The sequence below is a fragment of the Anoplopoma fimbria genome, chromosome 7 (genome assembly GCF_027596085.1).
Source record: "Anoplopoma fimbria isolate UVic2021 breed Golden Eagle Sablefish chromosome 7, Afim_UVic_2022, whole genome shotgun sequence".
Lineage (NCBI taxonomy): Eukaryota > Metazoa > Chordata > Actinopteri > Perciformes > Anoplopomatidae > Anoplopoma > Anoplopoma fimbria.
Genome location: NC_072455.1, coordinates 11770109 through 11796468, shown reverse-complemented (window position 1 = coordinate 11796468; position 26360 = coordinate 11770109). Strand labels below are relative to the sequence as shown.

At 40.7% G+C, this 26360-nt stretch overlaps 1 protein-coding gene across 1 annotated transcript; it reads left to right on the top strand.

Moving 5' to 3' along the window:
- The first annotated feature begins 311 nt into the window (after positions 1–311).
- On the top strand, positions 312–24542 carry nat16 (N-acetyltransferase 16). Its single transcript, XM_054601879.1, has 5 exons — positions 312–379; positions 22638–22863; positions 23373–23597; positions 23747–24087; positions 24314–24542. The coding sequence occupies exons 2-5, from the start codon at positions 22648–22650 to the stop codon at positions 24540–24542; spliced, it is 1011 nt and encodes a 336-aa protein (XP_054457854.1). The 5' UTR covers positions 312–379; positions 22638–22647.
- The last annotated feature ends 1818 nt before the right edge of the window (positions 24543–26360 follow it).

Here is a 26360-nt window from a genome sequence, read left to right as displayed (position 1 = left end):
CGTCCCTTTGATACTGACACACACACGCACGCACACGCACACACACACACACACACACACACACACACACACACACACACACACACACACACACACACACACACACACACACACACATAGCGGAGGGGGAGGGCTGCGGTGATGAGCCGCTCCAGTGAGTCCAGTACGGAGGGTCTTGACGTAGAACTGGGAGGGGCGGGGCTTGTGGTTTTTCGCGTCGGAGTCGCCAGCGAGTCGCCCCTACACGGCCGGTCTGCCCCGTCTTTCATTCATCACCGGAACTGTGCAGCTCGTGCATCAAAACACCGCGGTACAGACCTGCCATCCTGTCTCCTCCGACCGCCGACACCAAGGACCCCGCCGCCGGCCACCATCCGCGGTAAGACCAGCGAGAGCGGAGCGGCTGCCGGTTAAGATAAACGGTTAAGATAAACGGTTAAGATAAACGGTTAAGATAAACGGTTAAGATAAACGGTTAAGATAAACGGGCAGTGCTCTGCGCCGTCCCGCAGGTTGCGTGAAGGAAAATTACCAGATCTACAGCATCCCTCCTATGCGGGGGCTGTTGGAGCGCGTGCGGTGTTCCGCGGTGCTCGGTAGGCCCGCGGGGGTACATTGTGACGTATCGGATTTGATGGTATTGTTTGATTTTTTTTAAAATGACCAATGATGTTATGTAATCACATTTAAAACGTGTTTGCGGCTTCTCGGTGATGACGGCCCGGTGACCTTGTGGGATTATTTAGGCTCTTTCATATCTGCCGTGCCTCGGTTATCACGGCATCATGACGACACACGCCGCTGCTCAGTATACGGAGCTGAAACCTTGAACAGTTCCACAGCATCATTATGTTCCGTTGTGTTTATTTCTCCTGAGGCTGCCAGATGAACACATACTACAATGCTGGATGACATTAAGGTCATTATGGTCATATTCAATTTAGTCCCCATTCATCCCTTCTATCAGCTGCTCCCGTAACACACCATAATGACAGATGAGACCATGCATGACAACTTGGAATGCATAAACAAACAATAGAATACTTGTAAACCATTCAAACTTCTACTTCTAATCATGTTTTTGATCGATTCAAATATGATATCTAATGTAATGTAAAATCTATTTAATTTTTTGGGGCTGTGTCAGAGATGGCTGCTGTGGATGTACTATTGTATTGGACAACATGTTCTGTTAATCAGGACAAAATAACAGAAACACCAGCAGTGGCATGCTGGTGGTGAGGATGCAGTCTGCAGCTATTTGTGATGGTGGTCATGTCAGAGTGGGATTGGAAACCAATTGGTCGATTGCTCAATAGTGGTGTAAATAATTGGCCTCATCCGTTCAAGTCTCTTCTCCAGCAAAAAATGTCCACAGTGAGATCTATTTCTCCGTTTAATATCATTGCAAACTAAATGTCTTTGGACCTTGGACTCTGTGATGGGCTTTTTTCAATTTTCTGACATTTATGTTCAAAATAACCCAGATTTACTGATGTCTGAGTCAATTTAATCCTTAGTTGCAGCCTTAGATTAATCTGACTGTTGTTTTTCAGATTAAGAGGAGACATCCCAGGTGAATAGGCTTAACATTTGCTGATTTTATAAAATATGTGCTAATTTTCCTACATTCGTACCAATCTGAACATTGGATTAAGCCAGGTAAAAAAAAATCTAATGTTTTTAACAGAAGGTTTTTTTAGTATCTCTTTGAATCACTGCATACAATCAGGAACTACTGTTAATATCCATAAAAATAACATTTTGTGTCACTTTTTCGGGGAACAAAATGTTCTATAAATCTAGCTATGAGTAATGTGTGAACAAAAGCTGTCTGGAAAAATCTTCTGAATATGGACAGGAATGAAACTGTAAAGTTTGGTGTATGTTAAAGCTACTGAATTGGAGATTTCTGGCTCAGAGTCTGAGAAAAAACTCATGAATTGTAAAATTCCACTACAGGTGAAAAGGGTAAAAAAAAAAATACCTAATAGCTATCACCATGAAACTTCTCCAGTTGATTACTTATATTAAGACAATTATATTTTGTATAACAAGTTTTCTGACGTGTTTTTTTTGCTATGCAAATGAGGCATTACCTAATGGGAACTTTTGGTGATTTTAACAGAAATCTACATACGCAAAGAGACATTTTTTAATAAACACCTAACTGTGTTTTGGAAGTTTTATTTCTTTCTTAAGCCATAAAACTCAAAGATATTCAGCTTACAATGATGTGAAACAGAGAAGTGGAAAGCAAACAATGTTTAGCATTTGACATGATATATGACTTCAATGTTGTCAATTCATTTTCTGTTGAATGATCAACAACCTGATTAATCATGCCGGCTCTTGGCAGCATAAAAAGTATGATCCAATGTTTTAATATGGTCTAAGAGGTTATGATGTGTTATAGAGGTCTCTGTTTAGGCTGTGTTATGTGTTGGAGAAGATTGATGGTGAGGATGCCGTCTGCCGCTTTGTGTGATGATTCCATGGTTCTCATTTCAAAACCAGTCAGACAAATCTGGACCAAGTTCCATCGATTAATCGAGTGATCGGATAAAAAATGACTTAGCGTTAGTTACCAAAATAGTGATGAGGTGGAACAATTCATTGGTTTCCTTTTTAGAATTTTTTTTTTTAATTTCTGTTTAAAAGAAGCCTTGATGCAAAGAATGACTCATCAGGGCTGAATATATATTGGATCCTACCAAAACCGGATCCTGAACCTGAGCAGTATTTACCAGTTTCTAACTGGTGAATAGTGTTGATTTCATTACCCAATCATGGCGGGATTAATCTTTTACGAGGGCCCCTGGTGTACGCATGGGACAAATGAAAATAATTGCGATTCATGACATTTTCCCAATGATTATCCAAAATGTTCAAAACTAACTCTCAAAATGGCACTAAAACATACTGGAATCACTTTAACCTCATATTTTGTTAAGAAACAAATATTTTAATATTTTTAATTTTTATAGCTTTTAATTGCACATATGCATATGCATCTTGAAATCATCTTGAGTTATCTGGTGGCGCCAACACATCCTCCTTTCCTGTCATTCCCTTTCATCCACCATTACAGCAACACAATGTTACGCCATATTTGGTTCATTCAGCTAGCTGTAATGGTGAGGATGAGATTTATGGGATTTTGGATGGCTGCTACCAGGTGGAAATGGACTGCAACAGTATCAACATACTGGTGCTAAAATGGCTGAAAACACACTATTGTCTGCAGTCCATTGGGGATAAAATCCAATACTAACATGAACACGTTCCAATCTAAAACCCAAAGCTTATGCTAAAATATTTTTTGTAACTGCTTAAAGTAATCAACTAACAATTAGGTATAATGTCAGAATGCAATACAAAAAAAATATTTATGCTAACTTTGTAATTTATATGCTGTGAAAACTAGTGGTATGTTGTGACATCATAATGTTTTTCTATTATTTCTGTTCTGAGTGTGAATGTGTCAACAGGCTACGCTGTGCATTGAACTCAATGCTTACATTAGCATGCTATGCTAGCATTAGCCTGTTACAGTGCAGGGGATTATGATTGGGTTTGGCGTGCAACATTCACTACATTAGCGTGCTAACAGTTGCGTGTGAGTATTTAACACGTTAACACTCCGTATGTACAATGTAACATCTTGTATTTTTATTGACTAGCTTTCAATGGATGAACTCAATTAATTAATTTGGGCCTTTGCTGTACTACCATGATCATTTTTACATGTCAAATTTAGCATAATTGCATTAACATGTGCAGATTGCTAAAATGCAAACACAAAGCATTGTCACGTGCTAAGTTTAACATTTTTTCTTGCTAACTTATATCCATTCAGAGTGATATGACTCACTAATGTTTCTGCAAAAGGAGAATTCTAGACGCCTGTGCAGATTTACCAATCGTACTAAGAATGTAAGTAGATATAGACTCACGTGAAAGTAACACCTACTCCATTACTTCTCCTGTAACTCTATCACTCGTCTCAAAGTGCTCCTGATTGGCTAATGGCCCTTTGGAATGGAGCTACGAGGGCCAGGGGCCTGATGTCAGTTACAGTAATGGACAATGGAAACTACTGTAGGTATCAGAGTCATGAGGTAGCTGTAGTCCAGCTCATCCATGACACAAGATAACACACAGCAATTGTCAGATACTCATCATGAAGAATTAGTAACAAACAGAAACCCACTGCCTGTGCATAAAATTGCCCATCTGATTTTACATTTCCAACATTATATAAAGACATTTAAGCTACATTTGTACACATTCTTCAGCCGCTGTTGCAATATAATCTCTCATTCGATTTGACTATGCATGTGGAAATGCTCCATTTGGCGGACCATCTGGACTCTTGATATCCGCTACCCCTTCATCCCGAACAGAAATGGGACACACCACACTACATGAGAGTGCACAAAATGGAGGGATAGGACCGAGACTGCTTATAGATTATTACTTGACATGGCTATGATATGATGTAACATTAATGCACAGGTAGAATTAAAAGCCTTTTGTTGCATGAATGTGTGGTTTTAGTTTGCTTTCAGGCTTTGACACTATGTTTGGAGGCATGCAGTCTGTAGGTGCAATGGCAGCAATCGCGCACTATTTCTAGAGATTTAAAGCTGCATTCATTGATTATTTGGTTTGTTGGGGGCAGCCAATAAGCTCAAAACAGCATCTGACATTTTTTGGCATTATTACACTGATATTGTAAATAAATGTGTTAGACAATTGGCTGTCAACAAGGGCTGTGCGTGAATGTCATTTTTGAAGGTTTTTGAATGAAGCTTCGTCACCTTAAAAAAATCCTCAATTTGAAAAAAGACAGTCCTTGGATTACATTTTTTTATTAAAGCATCTTGCTCTAATGAATATAACTCGGCAGTGCGAGCCTCTATTTGTGTGTTGCAGGCGGGGGAGCAAACAAATAAATAAATGCTGACATGTGGACTTATTAGAAATGTTTGGATCGGAAACAATCCTATACAGCCACCACTGAAACCTAATTCCAAAGTAGTATAATACAAGTGTTTATCAGCAACTTATCACAAATGCCCGGTTTAAACACAAAAAATAGATATGCGAAACCAAATAAACCCCGTTGTGCAGCATTCAAATGTTGAATTTCAAAGTTATGAATGAAGTTTTGCACTCTTTGGTACAGCCCTACTATTAACAGAACTCGCAGACACAGAGAAATCTTAGTCATTGGTCCTGTTTCTTGAGGAATTTTATTCAAACTTCTTAAATGTAATCTAAAGCTGAATTAGCCCCCCTGAGTATGCTATTGTTGATACTGCACATGGGGTTTTGCTTCTGGGGAAACTTTGAGTGACTCCTTTCACATTACACACAGTTGTATGATCCATTGTTAATAGGGCTGCAACCAACAATTATTTTCATTGTAGATTCATCTTATTTCTAAGAGTAATTGTTGGGTTGTTTGGGCTATAAAATGTAATAAATGGTGAAAAATGGTGAAAAAGCCTACGATGACGTCCTCAAATACCATGTTTTGTCCTCAACTCAAAGACGTTCAGTTTAATGGTGAGAGGTGTAACACATCTTAAAGTAGCTGGAGACAGAGAATATTTGTAATTCTTAAAGAATGACAAACCAATTATCAAAAAAGTTTGCGATTATTTTAATAGCCACAACTAATCGGCTCATCGTTGCAGCTCTAATTGTTCAAATAAAACCATTGATTAGTGCAGCTTTAAATAGTGATGGGACAGGTGTGTTTTTTTTCAAAGTGGTGGCCATCCTCCCCATCATCATCATCATCATCATCATCATCATCATCATCATCATCATCATCATCATCATCATCATCATCACTTTTATCCCCCTCTTTTGCACTGTGACTCACAATTGAAATGCTTGCTGTTGTCATGCAACCTCGTACAGCTGCTGGAGGGAGAGAGAGAGAGTGAGGGAGAGAGAGAGAGAGAGGGAAGAGTGAGGGAGAGAGAGAAAGAGAAAGAGGGAGAGAGAGAAAGGGCGAGAGAGAGAGAGAGAGGGAGGATGTGATCTGATTTCTTTTGACAGTTTGGTATTTGGGATTGAAAGCGTGGAGGCATTATTGTATTAATCATGGAAGGGAGAGAAAAAATAGGAAAGCACAACATGGACATCCTATTCTCTCCACTTTTGTCAACCCATTTACTCACACAGTCCGCTCTCTCTGTCTCCCCTCTCCCCATGCAAACAGGGCCTCGATAACCAGCGCCAGTTCCGTACATTCCACGCGGGCTTTCGTTTGTTATGTGTTTTGTCACGCAAGATCTAAAGTCTGGTGCTTTAAGCCTGGTGATTTTTTGCTGTGTTATCATGACAATCTGACCGCTGCTCCCATGTTCCCGTCGGTGTGTGTGGTCATGTGACCTCCTACATGGCTCTTGTGTGTGCTCAGGTTCCCGCTACCTACCTTGGTGTGTGTGTCACATGACTATTGCTTAGCTGGGATGTCATGCTGCAAATAATCTGCTGTTAAACCTAGGGAATATAGTTTTCCACTTAGAAGTTGGATATGATAAATTCCTATTGATCTATTGAGCATTACCTACTTTTAGCTTGTATTATATGTATTAATTTTAAGAGTACTACAAGTATTATTTTGATTTAGGAACTATGTTAAAGATTTTCACTTACCTATTGTTATTTATTTATTAGTTATTTTGCTCTCGGCTCTCCAGCTATTTTCCCCTTACTTGATTTTCATTTTGTAAAACTAGATTTAGAACTCTCCACAAATGTCTGATGAAAAGTTTTTAAAGTATATATAATATTAATAAATAGAAATAGATCTGAACAAAAAGAAAGAAGCATTTCAGGAAGGAGAGGGATGCATAACAGAGCTAGGATGATAATGGATGATGGAGATGTTGAAAACACACTTTTGATGTCCATGTAAGGTGCCAGATTTTAACTTACTAAAGACACAATCACCTGGTTTGCAAATACATTCTTACGTGATAACACAAAAAAACAGTTGATTGAGGTTGTGCCTCTCATGTGGTAACATAAAATCACAAAGCTAATGAAAATGGGAGAAAAAGTCACTGTCGATGCTTTTCACTTCTTTTGCGTCTTCTGCATTCAACAAAAGCCTGCTTGAACATGATTAGTCACTACTTCTCAGACTACAAACAGAAACCATCAAATTTCTGATACCAAAATCACCTAGCAGCTTATCGCTAGAACTTGCCCGATTAGTATTGAAAATGCGAAACTCTCTACAGAGATGCGATAGAAGGGAGACGGCTCTCTCATAAGCTACTTCTATAAACAAGTTTATGGTCTCAATCTCTAGTTTCAAGTCTTCTTCAATACAGCATGATGTTCATTTAGTAAATGATGGTCCATTTAGAGTCCAAAAGACCATAAAGCAGGGTATGCTTTAGGGCGGGCTTACTGTGATTGACAGGTCGATGCCGGAGCCGCATATGGCGTTGCTACGTCTATGTTTCAAATATGGTAACTTCTGTTCATTGGTTTGCGAAAAACAACATGGCGCCGGTTGTAATCCAAGATGGTGATGGCAAAATCGCCCAAATCGAGGCTTAAAATCGGGAAACGGCAAACCAATGGGAAACATCAAGATGATTACGTCCACTTCTTATGAACAGTCTGTGTTTCGGACGCAGCGATGGGTTTCTTTCTGCAGTCGATGGGTTTCTTTCTGCAGTCGATGGGTTTCTTTCTGCAGTCGATGATGGAAGTAGCCAACAAGGGAGCCGTCTCGCAACTTTTTAATGTCGGTCGGGAGATGCACATGACAGTACCGATCAGGCGCGATGTACGCATCTGGAAGCAAGAGACGCCTGTTGTAGTTGGTTCTGTGTGGCATATACGAGCTGATAGATGATGATAACGTAACAGCAGATCGGCCCATGGACCTGCACACTCGTTGATAGCTGTAAATGAGGCGATACTGGTATCAACACCAGAACAACTGTCATGATCATCATGATTTGAAAAATGCCAACAGCCAGAGAAAATCCATCTGACCACTTTAAGAGGCTAACATGAGAGCTTGTCATTGAAAGTCAAGTTACACAAGTGATGGATTTGCTGTAGAAAGGAAGAGAAGAGGCTCTGAGAACTAGGACTCTGTGTGACCCACGGCTTCGTCATGTCTCAACAAACCGACGGTCAAATTTGTGGATGCATTTGCAAGTCCCTCTGAGGCTCTCACATGGTCATGCGTGGGTCGCCGTAAAAGCATGGTGTTTAATCAGAGAAACTAGTGAAACCGTCCCCCCGGAGGGCAACCTGGGAAATAAAACAAATCTTGTCAAAAATTGACGTCACATGCACCGTTGCGGAGACAAACGTATAAATCTGCCTCTAATAGCACATGTGACCTTTCAAAGAGTGTTGAGTGTGTGCTACACATATACACCCGTGCATGCACACGCACACACACACATTGTGTGTCGCACTAAGGGGACCTTGGAGATTAATGACTGTATAGGTGCTGCAGTGCAGAGGGGAGGCCAGGGGAGAGGACAAGAGGAGGGAGGGATAGATTTAGGAGAGGGGGCAGGAGGAGGGGGATGGGGGGGGGGGGGTAGGAAGAATATGAAAAGAAGAAGGGGGGAGGGTGAGGAGGTGCTGGGTAGGAGGCTGATGGAAGTGTGAATAGGGCCAGGAGGAAGTGAGGAGATGAGGAGGGTTGGGACTGAAATAGAAGGAGGCAAAGGAGAGGTGAGAGGCCAAGAGGAGGCAAGGATGAAGTGGAGGAGTTCAGAAGGAGACCATTAGGAGGTGGAGTAGAATGTTGCAGCTTTATTGTTTGCAGATAGACTCGACTCGTGATGAACTGCTGCAAAGTCAAAGCGGGCTTGGTGAGTGTTTGATATGCATTCACTTTCCCTCCCTGAAATTGGACAGAGCAGACACGAGAAAAAAAACCCACAAAGCCCTCATTTCTCTCCCCCTCCACTGTTTCATCATATTTATTACACCCACAGCTGTCCATGGGTGTAATGACACACACGTAATCCCCGCACATCCCCCCGCCCATCCCCCGCACCCTCCTCCCCATGACCCTCATTTTACTGTGCAACCGCCATTCATTCACATGCATTTGTGTCCTATGTCAGAAAACAGATTTCCAAAATGTCTTGCAGACGAGATGCACTCAAGTTATTTTTAGAGGGTATTTTTTTTCCTGAGTGCCTAAGCACGATGTCGACCTGGGACAAATAACAGCAGGATGAAAAAGGATCAATCACTGCTCGCAGCAGTGCATCGTCGTAGCCAAAAATAATTCTGTCCAACGTCTGATACTGAAACTAACTAAATTGAAATGCAAGGATGGGGATGGTGATGATGTGCCATTGAGCGCTGAGCCATTAAAATCACTTTCTTAACTTAGTCTGCTGAGGTCAGGGGGTGGGCAGATGAAACAAACACTGGACTGTTAGAAAAGGTGTTTTTTGTTTTGTCCACAGCTGAAAATAGTCCCCATAAGTGCCCAATTCTCTTCTGTTACAGTGATGTTTATTAAAAACTAGAGTGGCCTGTTGTGTTAGTGTAAGAAGTTGTGAAGCCTTTCAAAAAAAAAAAGAAACCATAGTCTACCTGTTATTAACTGTGGAATATTAAAAAATGTAAAAGTCAAATAATGATACACTGCAATATGTATTGCTCTACACAAAAATAATGTAACATTTTTGATATTGATCACTTCATTTTTTAAGCTCCCCGCCAAGAAGTAGTTTGCCACATAACTTTCTGTAAGCTAACAAGTTAAAATGTGTTACTAAGTGACTGATACGCAGATTTGCTTCATCTGTGGACCGTTTATGACGATTTATGATCCAGAAGATGTACATTTTCAGTGAGAACAAATGGGCTTGGAGATTGCCACAGACAGTTTCCACTGTAAATGTATTATACACTTGGGTGCAAATTATAATGGCACCAACACACAACAGAAGCTGCTCACCCACTGCATTTCTCAAAAATATGTGTTTATGATTATGTATTTATACTTTCTACTCTTTCTACTTGTTTCTTAGCCTATGACACATTTCTTTTCTGGCTGAGCTTGGCCAACTACCCACCCACATCAATGGTTCAAAAATAATATTGTGAGACATAATATTAGTGTTTTAGCTCCTCTGAATTAGATGTGTATGGCAAAAAGTATTCATGGAACCATGTCATAATGTAAATTCAACTCTTACAATTCCATAATATGTTAGGAGCTAATAAAATTGGTTAAAAATCCGACCACATCTTAACACCTTATCTTTTGTGAAACCAAAGCCTGATTTCCCTCAGTGATCTGATATCAATGCTGCACCACCATGTTTTTACAGTAGCCAAGAATGGACAAACCAAACACAGGCTCCAGATAGGGCCAGTCGCCTTTTTTTGCTTCGGCCAATGAAGTTCTCCTACACTCTTGGCATGAGGGAGAAGTTTCAGTTGGTTACAATCTGCAACCTAGACACTATATGCCGCCAAACCCTTCACACCTGCTCTTTAAGGCAACTGAATTTTTTTTTTCTTCTTTACCTCCAAATCAAGCTGAGCACCTGAAAATGTGAGCATGGCCTAAGTGTGCTGAGCCAATACTAGAAAATAACTTAAGCACATTTACTCATACATGTCAAATTAGGAGCAGCTTATTTGTGGTGCACAGGGTCAATAAAAACATCCAGCGACACCAGTAAACCACTTCAGCTTACATAATCAAATGCCCATGCAGTGATCATGGAAAGATAAACCATTGCAGCTGGTTTCCACACAATGTGCTTAGGGCGCTACGAGGCAGGGAAAATTCACTATGTCATCAAGGGATGGGATCACAAACCAACCAATCTGACAGCAGGGACCCAGCCAGGGGTTCCAACTTACTTTTAAAGTTTTTGCCCCGCTGGCAATCAGGCATCGGCTTTTGGTTGCCATTTTTAGTCACCGATTCCCACCACAGATACATTTGCCCCTCACTATTGAAGTCTTGGATTGTGGGTCCCTCAAGTGACCCCGACATCAATAGTCCACCATCTCTACTTTCAGAGATGACCTCCAGTCCACCTTGATTCTGCTGAGACAGCTGAATTCCCTCTCACATTCAGCTGCAGAGACTGGGGTGGACAAATTGCTATTTGCTCTCCCTATTTTTTGTATGTTAAAAAGTGGATACCACTGATGGTAACCAAAGGCCAAGAATTGGTTTCTTAAAATGGTTGCCAGTGGCAACCTGGCAACCCTTACCGCCGGCCCTGCCAACAGGGCTCAGACACAGCTCAGCTGGGTGGCAATTTTAGATCTTGAACTTTGTTGTGGAATTTTGATGTCAAAGTCACATTCAATTTGATGATTTGGTGGGGGGTTTTATGGATCAAAAAATAAAAGGGAATTACAGAAAAAAAAGAAAGAAATTGCAAACAATATTATTGCTAACTTCACTGCTGTGGTTTGCAAAAACATCTTGTCAAAAACTCATCAGGAGATTGCAGCATACAAGAAAGCTACTTCAGCCACCGGTAAGCTTATCCTGCCCCATTCTGAATTATGCATAATGCCTCAGATAACGTTTTATTCATGACCGATGCTACGTTTAACAGGTGGAGGTCTTAAACCATTAAGCAAATTTGCTGAAGCGGTTCAGTGAATTCTTGGAAAAAGCAATGCTTCAAGTAGTGGGGTAATGCTTCCTCTGGTGCTGGTTGACGGACTCTAAGAGTTCTTGCCAAGGTAAGGGCAACATGAATTTTTTCTTTTTTTTTTTCTCTTTTTTTCATTTGGTAGTAAATTACACACATATGACAAAATTCATATCTTCCCTATCTTTATTTCTAGGAAAAACACCCCTTCCCCATCTCGTGGGCTCCTGGCAGGTCCGGTACCAGCCAAAGGCACAGAAGAATGGACCCGGGGGGACATGGATAAACCGTGAATGTGCATTAACACTTTGTACATCAAAGAGCAATACTATGCTCTAGAGATTAAAAAATCTGTAAACACTTAATGGTTTTTGACTCTTTTTTTGGTATTTGGTTCAACTAGTTTTTTTGGAAACTATCTCCACTAATCTCGGTATCATTGTCAGCGGGATGTGCATGTATTAATCACGGTATACAGTTATTATCTTGTGGCATTTCTCCATGAAGAACATAGAACATGTGCCCCTCTCAAAGGCTACAAAATGCAACCCGCTACGCTGTAATTTGCTCGCTATAAATTCAGTTGTGGTCCTGGGAATGGTGCAAGAGGCCATTGCAATTGAGGGATATCCACGGTTACCAAGGCGATGGCACCTTAGGGTTCCTCTTACACTGTATTGAGGCCAGGTCATACTAGCTTTTAAAACTCCCAAATTCTGTGGTCAAGTTAATTTCAATGGAACAGCCACAATCAGCGGAATCAATCATTGGCAAAAAATAGGCAATATAATAACTTAAAGTTGAACTTTGGTGAATTTTGACCTGTGTAATTGCACGGTTGACCAACAGCAATCGATACAACAGGAGTAAACAGCACTGTGCAGAGAAAATATTGTGTCTCAGGCAGCATTCGCTGAGGATCTGAGAGTTGTGGTTGAATTCAGATCATCCAGCTACCACCACATTTGACTGTTCTGCTCAAACCCAGCTTGCGTGTTGACGCTGTGATATCTTTTGCGGTTCACCGAAGCTTTCTGGTTGTTGCTTGAAGTTGTGATGCAAACGTTTGGGCTTCCATAACTCCAACCATCAGAGGGAAGCATGTTGTAAAATTGCGGCTTTCCTCCCCTGATGACTCTGAGGCAGTTTTAAATTCTACAAAGTTGACTACAATATGTGGCACACGCTCACTTCTGCCCCCTTCCTGCTGCCATCTTGAGCTGGGACCAGACAATGCAACGCCTTTGGGCCTGCCGAGATGGATGTGCAACAGTGAACCCGCGGGAAGCCACAGTACGACTTCTGGGATCTGGAATGGCAACTATCATGGCGATATGAAACTCATTGTATACATTGTTAATCTAGAGACGATGAAATATGTGGACATGGCGTCCTATTTGCGGAATTAATTGTCTTCCACTATGACCCATTTATGTCAAATAGTTTGATTTAGTAGTCTGATCCAAATGGACGACCACTAGCCAACTCATTTGATTCAATTTCTTTATATTTGTGTGTATGTGTGTAGGTGTTTGTGTGTTTGTGGGGGGTGGTGGGGGGTTGGCGGGGTTGAAGAGAGGTTAAGTGGCTAACAGCTCGAGAGCAGTGTTGTAGTCAAGACCACCTTAACCAAGACCAAATCATGACCAAGACCACAGCTTATCGGGACTAAGACAAGGCCAAGACTGTGAGGGTTGAGACCAAGTCAAGACCATAACCAGGCCAGTGAGAGTCCTTGAAATGATGTGTTTTCTTTTGCACCCTGTTTTGCAAAATAACTCTTTGTAGTTTAGGAAGACAAATTTTATAACAGAAGATTTGGTTGACATCTTCTCCCGGAGGGATAGGGCTTCTTTTCCTGTCTCCCTGGTTTTCTTGGAGTACGCGTGAAGCATGTTGGCCTTCAAAAAGTGAGCCAGAGACCGAGACCGATCTCTAGTACTACAACACTGCTTGAGAGTAGCCTACTACCACATGGCTCGAAAGTTATTTAAATCAAGCATAGGCTTAAGTCAGTAAAAATATGTTAAAGAACTTTAATGAACAAAGGTCAACGATTATTTGTTATATGTTTATGTCAGCCCCCCCCCCCCCCCCCCCATAAAAAAATCAAGCAAACAAAGTTAATAATAAGAGCTGTGTAAGTGATTATAGACTTCATTTCAGCACCAGGGACTCTCCACACTGTGACCTATTAAACAGCCTGCGGCCGAGTGAGACCCAGTATCGGTTGGCAGGCCTCTCTCAAAATGGATGGTATTGATTTTTAGACAGTACATTAAGGTCATCTTCATTGGGATTTATATTAACTAAAAAAAAAAAATGATTTTGGTGGAGAGCCGCTGGCCATTTAGGATCCCTAGTTTAGGGATTCACAAATAGTGCTGTGAATATGTGTATGCATGGGAATTGAACAGATACATAATTAACAACTAACATTTAATTAAGCATTCATTTAATGCTATTTTATTCAATCTAATAAGCCTCCCATTTCTAGAAATCTATTTGCAAAAGGGGTCACCTCTAGGACAGGGAGTGACTCATTCAATGGCAATAAATCAAAAGGTTGCCATTAACCATGAACTCTGTCTTCATAATAACCCTCTATAGAGACATCCATTCTGCCATAATGGATGGCCGTCAAGATTAAGATTTCTCTGTACATCATTCAACAAGGTCATTTTAGAAGATAGATATTAGATCACGTTATTTTGTTTTACTTTTGATATATAGTCACATGCTAACATGTCAGGGTGTGTTGTCCTGCAAGTCAGTAAGCTACACACCTAGCTTCTAAGTATTTTATCCCCCAGAAACATAAAAAAAGAAATGATATGTATTAAATGCAAACGTCCAGATGGTAAGTCCATCACATCTTACAAGTTAACCTTAAGCCAAGTTCATACTACACAACTTTCTCTCTTGTTGTCAGGAGTTTTGAAGACGTTGTGTTTTTCACACTAAATGACGGACTGGCGAAAGTGGTCACACACCACAAGATCTTTCACCATGAGGAATCCCAAATGAGTATGTCTTCTCTCCAAATTCCCATTTGTTGCGAAAACACTTGCAAGAAGCAACATGGGAAAGGACGTAATACCATGCACAAGACAGATTTTTTTGTTTTTGAACTTTCCTTGTAGCCAAGATTGTTGATGTTGTCTAGGGCACATGTGTTCTCAAATTAACTAGTTTCTGCACATCTTTTCTATTTATAGCCTGTTTCCTCAACAACTTTGGTCCATGCAAACCCAACACATACAGTTTAGCTACTATTGTAACCCATGTCTTGCGCTCTCTTTGGCTGGAACTCCCTGACAGACTCCCCGACAGGTCCAGATATTTATCCCTAGATATCTGGTGTCTGTCCGCGATGCATCAGCTGACGTCTCGGCTCTCGTCTTTGAACAGTTCACACATAGCGCTCGAGAGCCGATTTGCCAGGGCCGAGGCCAACGTCGATTTGGCGCAGCTTTTTTTCGTCGCGAGTGGAAAATGAGGTTGTACAGTGTGAACTAGACGTCACTGGACACAAATGTTAGAAGTCATTGGTCTCTTGTCTTCACTGTGTCAATCTTTCTATAGCGTTAATTGTTTTGTTTAAAAATAATAACAGATAAGAGTTCTGCGGATTCTAGTATTTGGGACACATACATAACAAATACGTCAACAAACAATTAAAATTTTCTGTTGAGTGACATAAGACATTTTTTTGTCTTCCTTATAGTGTGTCTTTGCTACAACAATGCTTATTGGGGTTGATACAATATACATTAGCTGCGGGTACACTCTGTGCCATCTACTGGCACCATGCCAATACCTCAGTTTATAACCGGAGCAATATACATAATAAAAGAACAAAAGTCAAGACAGTACAGTAGTGCATCAAGTACACACATACTTGATGTGTAGAAACAGGTAGATTTGCTTTGCGTTTTCTGAAAGCATGATGGAGCCTACACAGAACCAACCAGTGTAGGTGACAATGTGGAGGTATATCGCACAGCTGTCTCATTTTCATGGCAACAAGCACAGATTGATGATTGACAGATTTCCCCAACTAATCATTTTCTGGTGCCTGTGTGTCAATGGTTTGTTTCATGTATAGGCGGGGCTGCGAGGGAAAAATGACATGGAGCCTGCTATCGTGCGACAGAGCGGTTTGCTTATGTGTTTGCGTCAGCACGGAGCCTACTGGCATGAAGCGCTGGAGCCAAGGATCTGCCCAGGAGACATGAATGATTTTGGGTGTCCATGTTCTCATCACACCAGCAGGATAATCTACCGAAGACATGGTGTGTTCCTTTGAGTTTTGTATTATTCAGGTGCTCAAGATACCTGTTCTGTTTCATTGGAATGTTTCTATTCTGTGTGGGAAGACGTAGTGGAGAGCTGGCAGCGTACTCCAACTAAAATAAATCTGGTGTGTTAAAAAAGACAAAAAGACATTTTCATAAGGAATGTGTGCTACATTTGATCACCAGTGTGTAGTGGCCTAGCGTGCTGAGTTTTGCTCTTAAACCATCAGATGAGTAATCTCTTTTGAGTTACATTATATAACTCCTATAATGCTACCTCTTGGGATTGGAGTTTTTCAGGCATCCTCGAAACATAATCATCACTCGTTGATTGAAGATAACAATTGGTATATCCTGAGATGCTGATATCATTGTGTGTACAGGTATACAGGCATGTTGGTTGATTCACCAGTAAAGTCGCCAGTAGGAATTAGCTTATTTGCGTTCATCCTTTGGACAGCAGATCTCTTCGACTCATTGTGTCTTTTCACACCAAAATTCCAAAGCTCCTCCATCTGGCAAGGGCCTCACCAAATGACCGGACCCCAATCTGAGGCGAGCATACTGGTGATCGTCCGTGGTGGCTGTTTGGTGGCAGTTCAACAGTGTTTTTGTAAATGTGCCAAATTCCATTTTGTTTGGAGTACACTGCCAGCCAGAGAGAGGGATGAAACAAGATCATGAGAGAGTGAATAGGAGAAGAGTGAATCAATGAGTGTGTGAGAGAGAGAGTGGGAGAGGAAAAACCCAAAACACAAAACAGCATCGCTCTCATTGGCAGGACCAGACTATCCAGCCAGGCCTGACACCTCATCTCAGAGCATCAAAGCATGATGGAAAAATACCAGTGTCCACAGTGTAGTGTGTGTGTGCTGTGACCAGACAGTGTTTTCACTACAAATGCCCTTACAGCTCACATGGCCCATTGATAGATTATTGGAACATGTCTAGCATTTCTGTTTTAGCCTCTACAAACCAACAACTCCCCTAAGGGGCCGACTCCGATCCCCTCTCTTACATCAAAAGACAGTGCTTAAACAAGCACAACACGATCCAAAAGGTAATGAAAAAGGGCCTATAATAACAAAGTATAACCATAATAAGAAAATAAGAACACAGAATGATGTCTTCGAAGTGTGTCCACATTCTTTACAAAGGTAAACCATTTGTTAAACAGCGATGATTCTCTATGTTAGGTAGGGTTTTGGACATGGATACAACAATTTAATAGCGTTCTTGTAGAGGCACCTTTTCCCTGTTGACACCATGTTTATCCAGGAATACAAAGTACAGATGAATCACAGAGGATTTCTATACTTTCCGGTATCCCTGTGAAGTCGGACAGTGATACCCTTTCTACACCAGCAAAACATTCTCACTCTGTCAAATACCAGGGCTTGGTCAGTGGTCCTACAATTCAAACTGAGACTCTTGGTATCGCTCTATCGTCTTTTTGAAAATAAACTTCCATTTTCACAGGAAACAAGTTGGTTAGATTTAGGAAAAAATTGTGGTTTGGATTTAAAAAAGGATTTTTGGTTTCGCACTGGACACGAACGCTGGTCTCATGGGTGAGAGGTCTGTGTCCTGTGAAAGTTATGTAGAACAAAACGGATGAGTAAGTTTATAAAAAGACTGTGGTTAAGCTTAAAGTATGTTTGTTTGTAATGTAGTTTAGTAGGCTACGGTACTTTCATGCAATGTGGTAAAGTTAACTAACATAGTTAAGAAGGCTACGTTGCACGAATGATTTAGTAACGTTACGTAACTTTAAATAAGTCAACGTTGACTTTTGGGTTTCAAATGAGACCCAAACAAATGTCTTCTGGGTGAAAGTCCTGTGTCCTGGGAAATTCCTGTGCATTGGTGACGTTTAGGAAAAGATCTTGGTGAAGGTTGAAATAGGTGTTTGTTACGTAGTTAAGTAAGCTATGTTACCTGCACTTAATGTAGTAAAGTTACATAACGTATGTAAAGTAGGAGAGTAAGCTAAGTTATGCAAGTGATGTGGTAATGCTAATTAAGGTTGTGTACCTTAAATTCAGTAAATGTTGACTTTTGGTTTCAAAAGGGACCTGAACATCTGTCTCCTGGGTGAAAGTCCTGTTTTTTTGACTCCACCATCCACACCAGCTCTCTCCCTATGCAAACTTTAACACTCTTTACACTTCCTTCCTTTACTCCTGCGATAACTATAGCCCCCTATTGCATCTTAGTTTGACACGTAGGATCACAGACCAAGCTGCCGTATTTGACGGGTTGGGAGTAAGTAGTAGTCCTTCTCTCAAAAGTCTTCCATTCATTTTAGAATGTTGCTATCTATGCTTGATAAATACTGGCATGCAGTTCTGTGGCAGGTGAATAATTGTTTAAGCATTGCTTTAGATGTGTGTGAGACAGATGGCAGAAAAATGTGACTGTAACGTGTCTGGTGTGAAGTCTGGAATTGCCTTTTCTTTTTTGGAGTGTTATCATTATTGAAGCAGCACTCAAATGTTGCTGTTGTAGCATTTAGCAGTCACAGTTAGTATGCTATTTTTATCTATCTTACCAGCATGACTTGTAGACGTGTTCCATGTTTTCACAAATAGGAGGTGAAACCTGTGTTCTAAAATGTTAAGGATGCTAGATCTGGAAAATACATTTTTATTTTCAAAACCTTTCATCATTTTGTCACTTTTTTGGACAAATTGGTATAATTCTTTCTGAAGGCCTTTGACATATCCTCTCTCTCGACCCCTTCTCCAAGTTCCCCTCTTGGCATTTTAGTGCTACATTGCTCTAGCATTTTCAACAACATTCCTTTTCTACATGGTCATGCAACTGTTTCCCAAGTGAAGTATGCTGTCTGCTGGACTTGTTTCTGGTTGTCTGGTGTTAAGGGCCTGCTCTTGTGCTTCATTTTTAGTGACTTGGTACAAAACTACTCCAGCCTTCTCCTCTATGGTCAACTATCGACCAATGGAACACTCTGTCCCCATCTTTAACTTGCTCTTCCATAGTTCCTACTTGCTGTACTGGGTTCATCCTTTGAAGGCACCATTTAGATGTACTCATAGGTGGTTCTCAGGACAATCACCTTGATATTGGTCTTGCCCTGCCCTTCTCTTTCCTGGAGTTGCACAGTCTCCCTTGGAATCCTTCCTTCTTGCCTTGTTAGGAGCTTCCAAGACTTGATGTTTTGGGTTGTACGACCTCACTAGACAGATGGATATACGATGACTTGTATGTCTGGCTTTGATCTACGTACGTCTTTCTGTTGATGTGGCACTTCACTACAGTCCTTACTCTTTCCCCATGTCTTCCTTGTTTCAGGGCCCCATTTTGATTGTAAAATGCTTAAGGATAAAGCTGCCCTGTGTGTCTGTGTGGCCATCTGTTAGTTCAAGCCATTTGGTCCCAGTAATCCTCTCTCTCTTTTCAACCACAATTGGGCACATGTGGTCCATGGAGTCTAATAGTAGTCCGATTATTGAACCTGTATTCATAATCACTACTCTCATAACCAACTGTGAAGGTTGAAGCTTATCCAGAAATGCAGAAAAGGATAGGGCCCCACCTCGGTATATGCCTCATTTGATGGTACCTTTGGAAATCAAGTGTTCTTTACTTTTCTTGTGGATAGAGATAGACTTTAATGTCTCAAAGAGGGGAATTTGTTTCCACAGTATGCGCCCGGTGTCCTGTATCTGTTTCTGATTGGGAGTAGCATAAATTATTGGATGAGGCGGTGACCATGGTGATGCTTTTTGGTGACAGCTATCAGTGTGATGGCTCTGGCATTGAGATTCAGACAGATCACGTCTTAAGCCATTTTCTCATATGAACTCCGGACAATTGGCCTATTGCAGGAAACAATTCTTCTATTGTTTGTGTTCGTGTCCAAGATTCACTATTTTGTTATAACACCTGGATTTGTGGGATTCACCAATGTTTTTTATTTTCCCTCTTCTCTTATGTAATTAAAAATGTGATGAGTGGTCAAGAGCACTCTTACCACGATAAGAAAAACAGTCAGAAATACATGAACATCATATAATACATTTTTTATATTTTAAACATTATATTTTTTTGATTTGATTCAAATTAAGACTAACCAAAGTTTTACATAATGCTACTTACATAATGCTCCTCAATGCTTTTTGATGTTCCTGTAACCCAGTACTGAAGCACTGGAAAAACAATTTTTCTTTATTTAAGTTTATTTAAAAGTTCTTCCAGATTTGGATAGTTAAGAACGGTTGGTTAATTTGGAGCTGACTCCTGTTATTTAAGAGAATATTGCTGCATGAGGCCCTATGTCCGGAGAATCAGGTGTGGACATTGTCCGGAGTTGCCCTTTCACACATGTAGAACAGAACAGGAGATTGTCTGTGGTAGTCTGCTCAGTCCTACAGTTTTTAGTTTCAGTTTTCCTTCATGTAATGACACATACTGTTTATGTATTCAGTAGTTGGATAGTTGGATGGGATTTCTTTGCCATCGTCTTTTGTGACATTGGCCACTGCTTTTGTGGTGTGTCATTTTAGTCTGGCTAGCAGCTAGAAACCCCTGTTTAGCAGTCTCAAAAGTATTTGAGCTAGTTAACTGAACTCTGTTGGAAGTCAAATACAATTTGCAGTCTCCTGCTCATTATACTTGTATTGACACCTCTAATTGCTAGGGCTGGGTATCATTGGAAATTGTTCATCATCAGTACCAATGCAAAACCTCAGTGTTGCAGATAATATCAAAACATTACTGTCTCTCTTTATGTGCATTATCTGCTCAGGGGTGAAGTTCCTGTCCAAAGACCTGTGGTTCCATTTAGAGTACTAGTTGCTCCACTTTGGTCTTGTGTTCCAATGAACACATTTTGCTATGTTTACGGATGTCCATGGCAGTGCACCCCTTCTGGCCGGTCAGGACTGGGGGGCATAACGTGAATCTTCCACGCCTTATTCCCTCCCAATTAAATGCATAATTGGCAGGTGAAAAGAAGCTACGAGGAAACGGAATCACACAGAATCATGTTAACCTTGTTAATTTGCTAAATGTTCAAAAGCTACTGATACATTATTCCAAGACCTACCTATATGTTGTTGTATGTTTTCATATTTTGTTGTATCTAATCATATTGTATCACTTCTCTTTTGTATGGCTTCTTATGTTATGTTTGCTTGTTTCCTTTTGGCACAAGCTCGTTTTATTTGATTTGATCACACTGTACTGCACCATGTGTTAATGCATTGTATCAAAAAATAATTAAATGCAAAGATCTTTATAAGAGCAAGCATCTTGTTTTTTTTTAGCTAAATTCTGGACAAATGCCAGTGTTTGTAATGTGGAGTGGGTATCAGAGGGTATTAGTGTATGGATTAGGGGGCTGAGGGTATGGATTTACAGGATTTATTGGAAAACACATAGGGATCAAGATAGGTGCCAGTCTTCCACTTCCTGTGTCTGTTGTCATTAATCTGTTTTTGGCCAATCTTTCTGTCTGTTTCTGCCTCTTCAACCTGTCTCATCCAGTTTGTTTCCCTCTGTCTTGCTTTTCTTTAGCTCCTTTGGTTCATCCATCCACTTTCCTTTGCATGTATATCTATGCTTTCTTCTTACCTATTCTTTAGGGTGCTCTCACAAGCCAAAGTCCGTTTCCATACTATTGGTATGGTTTCTATTTAGTCTGGTTCAGTTTCAGTATGCACAAATTAAAGCAGACTAAATCTAAAGAACTGCCACTTCGATGCAAGGAATCATGGACTTTTAAATGTTGCTTTCAAAGTTTTTTCACTACTGTGCACACAAATCTCTCCTCCAGTTTATCTCAAATGTTCTCTTCTTCTTCATCTAGTATATTCTGTGTGGTCTCTTCGGCCAAGATGTCAAGCAAACATCAGACTTTTACAGAAGTCCAAATCATTCCTATGCCACTCATGTCGTTTATCTGTATCCATCTTAACAAATGACGGCAGCCTGCATTTGGGTTCTCTTCCTGCAAATGCTTTTGAATTATATTCTCAGTGCCCCATTGGTCAGTTCTTTGGGATTGATACTAAAGGTGGTAGTCTGTTGTTGTGTTCATGGTAACGTTTTGTCTCCTGCAGTGTTTTTCTCCTCCTGTCCTGCTAGCTATTAATTCCTACACCAATCTCATCCCTTTCACTCTTATTTCCTTTTCAATCCCAAGTAAACGTTGGCTATTACAAATCTTTTAACCAAAACCAAAGAATGTTTAATTACAATTGGCAATGTTTTATAACTTGGTAGATTCTAAGTTATTGCTTATGCTTATGCATTGGATGTCTGTATTGGAAGTCTTGCTATGCTTTACCACTGCACTGCTTTCACCGACTGCTTACAGTATGTTTCACTTACATAGTGTGAACCATATGAACACTAAGAATTATGCATCCAATTATGCTGCTTTGATATTAATGTATTGTCCTTTGTGTCTAGAGACACTAATTTGATTGTTGGTGTGATTACATGATAAACAGAAACAGCTGTTATACAGGCAGACATATCTCTCAAGAAGCTTTTTTGATGCTTTAAATCAAGATGTGCATTCTGTGTTTCTGCACCACCCAGAATTTGACTCCAGTCAGGAATTCCTTGGTTAGAATGGTTCTTGAGCTCTCCTAAATCCTGGTTTAGGAAAAAATACATACAGCTACAATAACCTGTCCCCCACTTTGTATCTCATCAGTTATTTCAAGATGAAGATCGATACCAGCCTGACTATGCTCCAGCTCCCAGAGGCCCTGTCCCAGGCAGGCCTTCAGTTCTCTGTGGCCACTGAGGAGGATTTCGATGAGATCATGGCCATGAGCCAGGACATCTACGGTGGCCTTGATTACCTGCCCACTCGATACACTGACTGGCTACAGGAGACCAACCGCACAGTCATACTGGCTCGCAAACAGGGAAAAGTGGTAAGTTCAATGAGTAGCAGGAAAATATTTTAAAGGTTTATGTTTCAGAAAAGGCAGAATTCTTGTAATCCTGAAGTCAGAGCAAGTATAAATCATTAGACTAGATTTGTCTTAATGCAATGGTAAGGAATTTCATGACTTCCAGTTTGAATGTCTTCAAGGAAGTAAGAAAGTTTAGGGGCTGCATGAACAGGGCAGATAAAGCGGAATTTCTTTCTTGTGTCCATTTAGCCAAGATAGTCCACATGATGTCCAGTAAGGTAGCTCAAGTGTCGGTCTCTCCATCATTTACTTTTAGCAGATAGTGTGGTTCTTAAGGAACATTGGTAGTCTGCTGCCATCACGACACCGATAGACAGCAGGAAATAGGATCGTAGTCCATGCTCCATTAAATATCTTGTCTCCCAAATCTCCTTAACAGGTCATGCTGCTCTGCCCCAGCTACAGGAATGATGTAGTTCTAAAAGGACATGTCAATGTGATCTTGTTTTTGTCTGCGTACTCGACAGATTGCTCTTGAGTCCGTTTGTGTCATTGACAATGGGGAGACCATGCTGGTGGAAGGTCTGCGTGTCGCCCCTCAGGAAAGGGGAAAGGGCGTGGCAGGAGTTCTGCTGCGCTTTTGCTGCGAGCTGGTCAAATCCAAGTACCCTGATGTCAAAGTAAGCCGCTTGACCCGTGATGATCAGCTTGGACCCAAAGACTTCCAGAAGTATCGTCTCATAACCAAGCAGGTACCAACAACAAAATAAGACTTTCTTTGAATTGGTCTGTGCCTATGTTGTTAATGATCAACATGCAAAATACAGTAAGCCTCGCTTTCAGTCAGGGTGATTACTTCTGTGGTTCTTTGTCAGTTCATACATTTGCTTTATTCTCACAGGGGATTCTGTTGGTACGCTTCAGAGCTGAAGACCTCAAGCTCCGTCTGTCTGAGCTTGGTCTGGGTGGAGACATCCAATCCTCTCTGTCCACCTCCTCCAACCCTCCTCCGGTGTGTCTCGACCATACAGCTGTCCACCGGCTGTATCTGACCACTGACCTGATGCAGGGGGTCCTTCCTAATGCCACCATCATTCAAGACTGGCAGCCATTCAAGCTTCTGACCAGTAACATGGCTATCCTACTGAAGAAGGACATTGACTGGATGGTGGATGATGTGTCCAACCCTACTGTGGCCAGCCTCTGTACCTTCCCTTTCAGGGTGCCCATTGGAGATGACTGGTATTTGTTCTTTCTTCATTCATAACTGTCCATAAGAAAGTGTACATAATGTAGTGGGGAGCACTGCTTTCTGCCATAGCATCTTTTGATAGGACCATGGGGGTGCCAGATCTGTACATTTATTAGTTACTACACATAGTTGCTTTAAGATACTTATAAGCTTATAATATTTAATAGTTATTCCAAGTATTAAATTATTTTCATTGTAACACTTTTGTTTAACCAGGTATTACCTGAACATTGACATGTTCGGTAAAGACCTGGACCTGGTTCGGCAGCAGTTCTTGTGCCACCTGCAGCGCCACACTGCCCCCCTGAAGGGTCACGTGATGTGCCAGATGTTCCTGGACCCACCACTTTGGAAGCCCATGGAGGAATTCTGCCACAACACCTTGAGCGTGGAGCTGGTGAAGGAGTACACCGAGCAATGCGTGGTGGAGTCAGACGTCGTCTAGTTACAAAGGGTGGATGGAAATGAGTACAAGATGAAGGAGCCAGAAAGGAATGAAGACAAGGGTTTAGACAACACAGAATGGACACAGCTCAATTACACTTAACAGAAAAACCCAACCCTCTGTACTGAGGAGATAGAAACCAAGCAAACTAAATGTAGTTTTCTACATAACAAAACAACTTCCAAGAGTGCAGTAAGATTTACCAATACACAAACAAATACAGGGAGTGGACATAAAACCATGAAAACATCATGTAATCGGCTACAATAGGTCTGTTACAACTACATCTGTAAAAATTATAATATTTAATTGGTGTTAGAGGTGTTGAATCAACTTTATAGTCATTTTGAAGTACCACTTTAAGGCTGTAATTTTGAGGTGTACATAATATTTCGTACCCCTCCATGTACCTAAACAAGGGGGACTAAATTACATAAAATCCTTAAGTAAAGGTCTTCAGGTCTGTCAAGATGGTGCAAATTTGTGTTTTTGGACCAAAACATCGCTGTTATGAATGCTGATGTGACTGGACCCTAATGCTGTCCAATGCAACAACACTTCAAACTCTGGCCTGAAAAGTAACTTTAGAGTTGAATCATCACCATAATAGCTTATCTTAAGTTTTATTACAATGATTACATGATATTTTCTTATAATGTCCACCCTCTGTATGTCGCATGACAAGGGAAGGTGTAATAAGAGTGATGAGCTTGGGGAGGCTTTCTCACACCGGTAGCAGTGATGTAACCTAAAACCTAAAAACAGTCAACATGCAAATGCTATTCTTTAAAGACAAAAATGTAAGTACCCTGAGGGCATCTCAAACCGTTCACCTCTGTTCTTTCTGTAAATATGAACCTTCTAAATATGTACACAAGCTGAGTTGGGTTACTAAATCTGCACAACTCTGAAGGCACTTTATTAACATTACACAGACAGGTTGTGTCAACGTCAGAATGAAAAGGAATAGTTCAGGATCAAATAAGGGTAATTTACAGATCCCATCTTTCTATTGTTGATGGGTGCATCTATTAACTAGTATTTCCTCAGAAACTTCAACAACAAATCTCTGCAGAAACAACAAACAAAGCCTGTTATTGAAATGAACATGCTCAGTCACAAAATGGCTGACAATTTATCCTTTGTTACAGTCAAGCTTATGTCTTCGCTTTTGTCTTTTTATTGTTTCAAATCTTTTACTGTATATATATGTTACTAATTTAATATTTTCACTTGAATGCTGCAATAAGATTTTAACAGAAATTATTAACTTCTGAAGATGTAAGTGTAAATCTAGGCTTACTTTTCTAGATTGCTAGCATAATGCCAAACAAAATGCTAATGCTTGAAAATGTTAACAGACTACTGTGCGGTTTACTACTGGCTTCAGCTAACGCAGGGAGAAGGAGTGGAAGAAAAATAACTGTGTTAGAATTAACCGAAATATACTTGTATTTTAACCATCACTAATATAATCTGGCAAACGCCTTTTGAAAATAGTGTTCCCTATGACTATACAAGACCAGTGTAAAGAGATGCTTTGGCAATGTTTGAGCAAACTCATCTCTAGTTTATTGTCCAGACATGAACAGAATATAGTGGATTATACCATGGCCAACTGGCAAGTGTCCATGCTAACTGCATGGCTGTAGGGATGCTGGTTGGTGTAATGGTCCACCAACTTTTTCCAGAACAAAATATCGTGACAACTACTGGATTGATTGCCGTGAAATGTGATACCGAAATGAATGGCACCCGCAGGGTGAATCCTAATGACTCTGTTAGTTAGTTCCCCTCAGGATAAATTATAATGACTTT

Bases quoted from the DNA above. Each gene is read 5' to 3' on its own strand.
- nat16 (XM_054601879.1), top strand. From the start codon at position 22,648: ATGAAGATCGATACCAGCCTGACTATGCTCCAGCTCCCAGAGGCCCTG. The intron at 22,864-23,372 runs GTAAGTTCAATG...CGTACTCGACAG, and splicing joins CTCGCAAACAGGGAAAAGTG to ATTGCTCTTGAGTCCGTTTG. The intron at 24,088-24,313 runs GTATTTGTTCTT...TTGTTTAACCAG, and splicing joins GTGCCCATTGGAGATGACTG to GTATTACCTGAACATTGACA.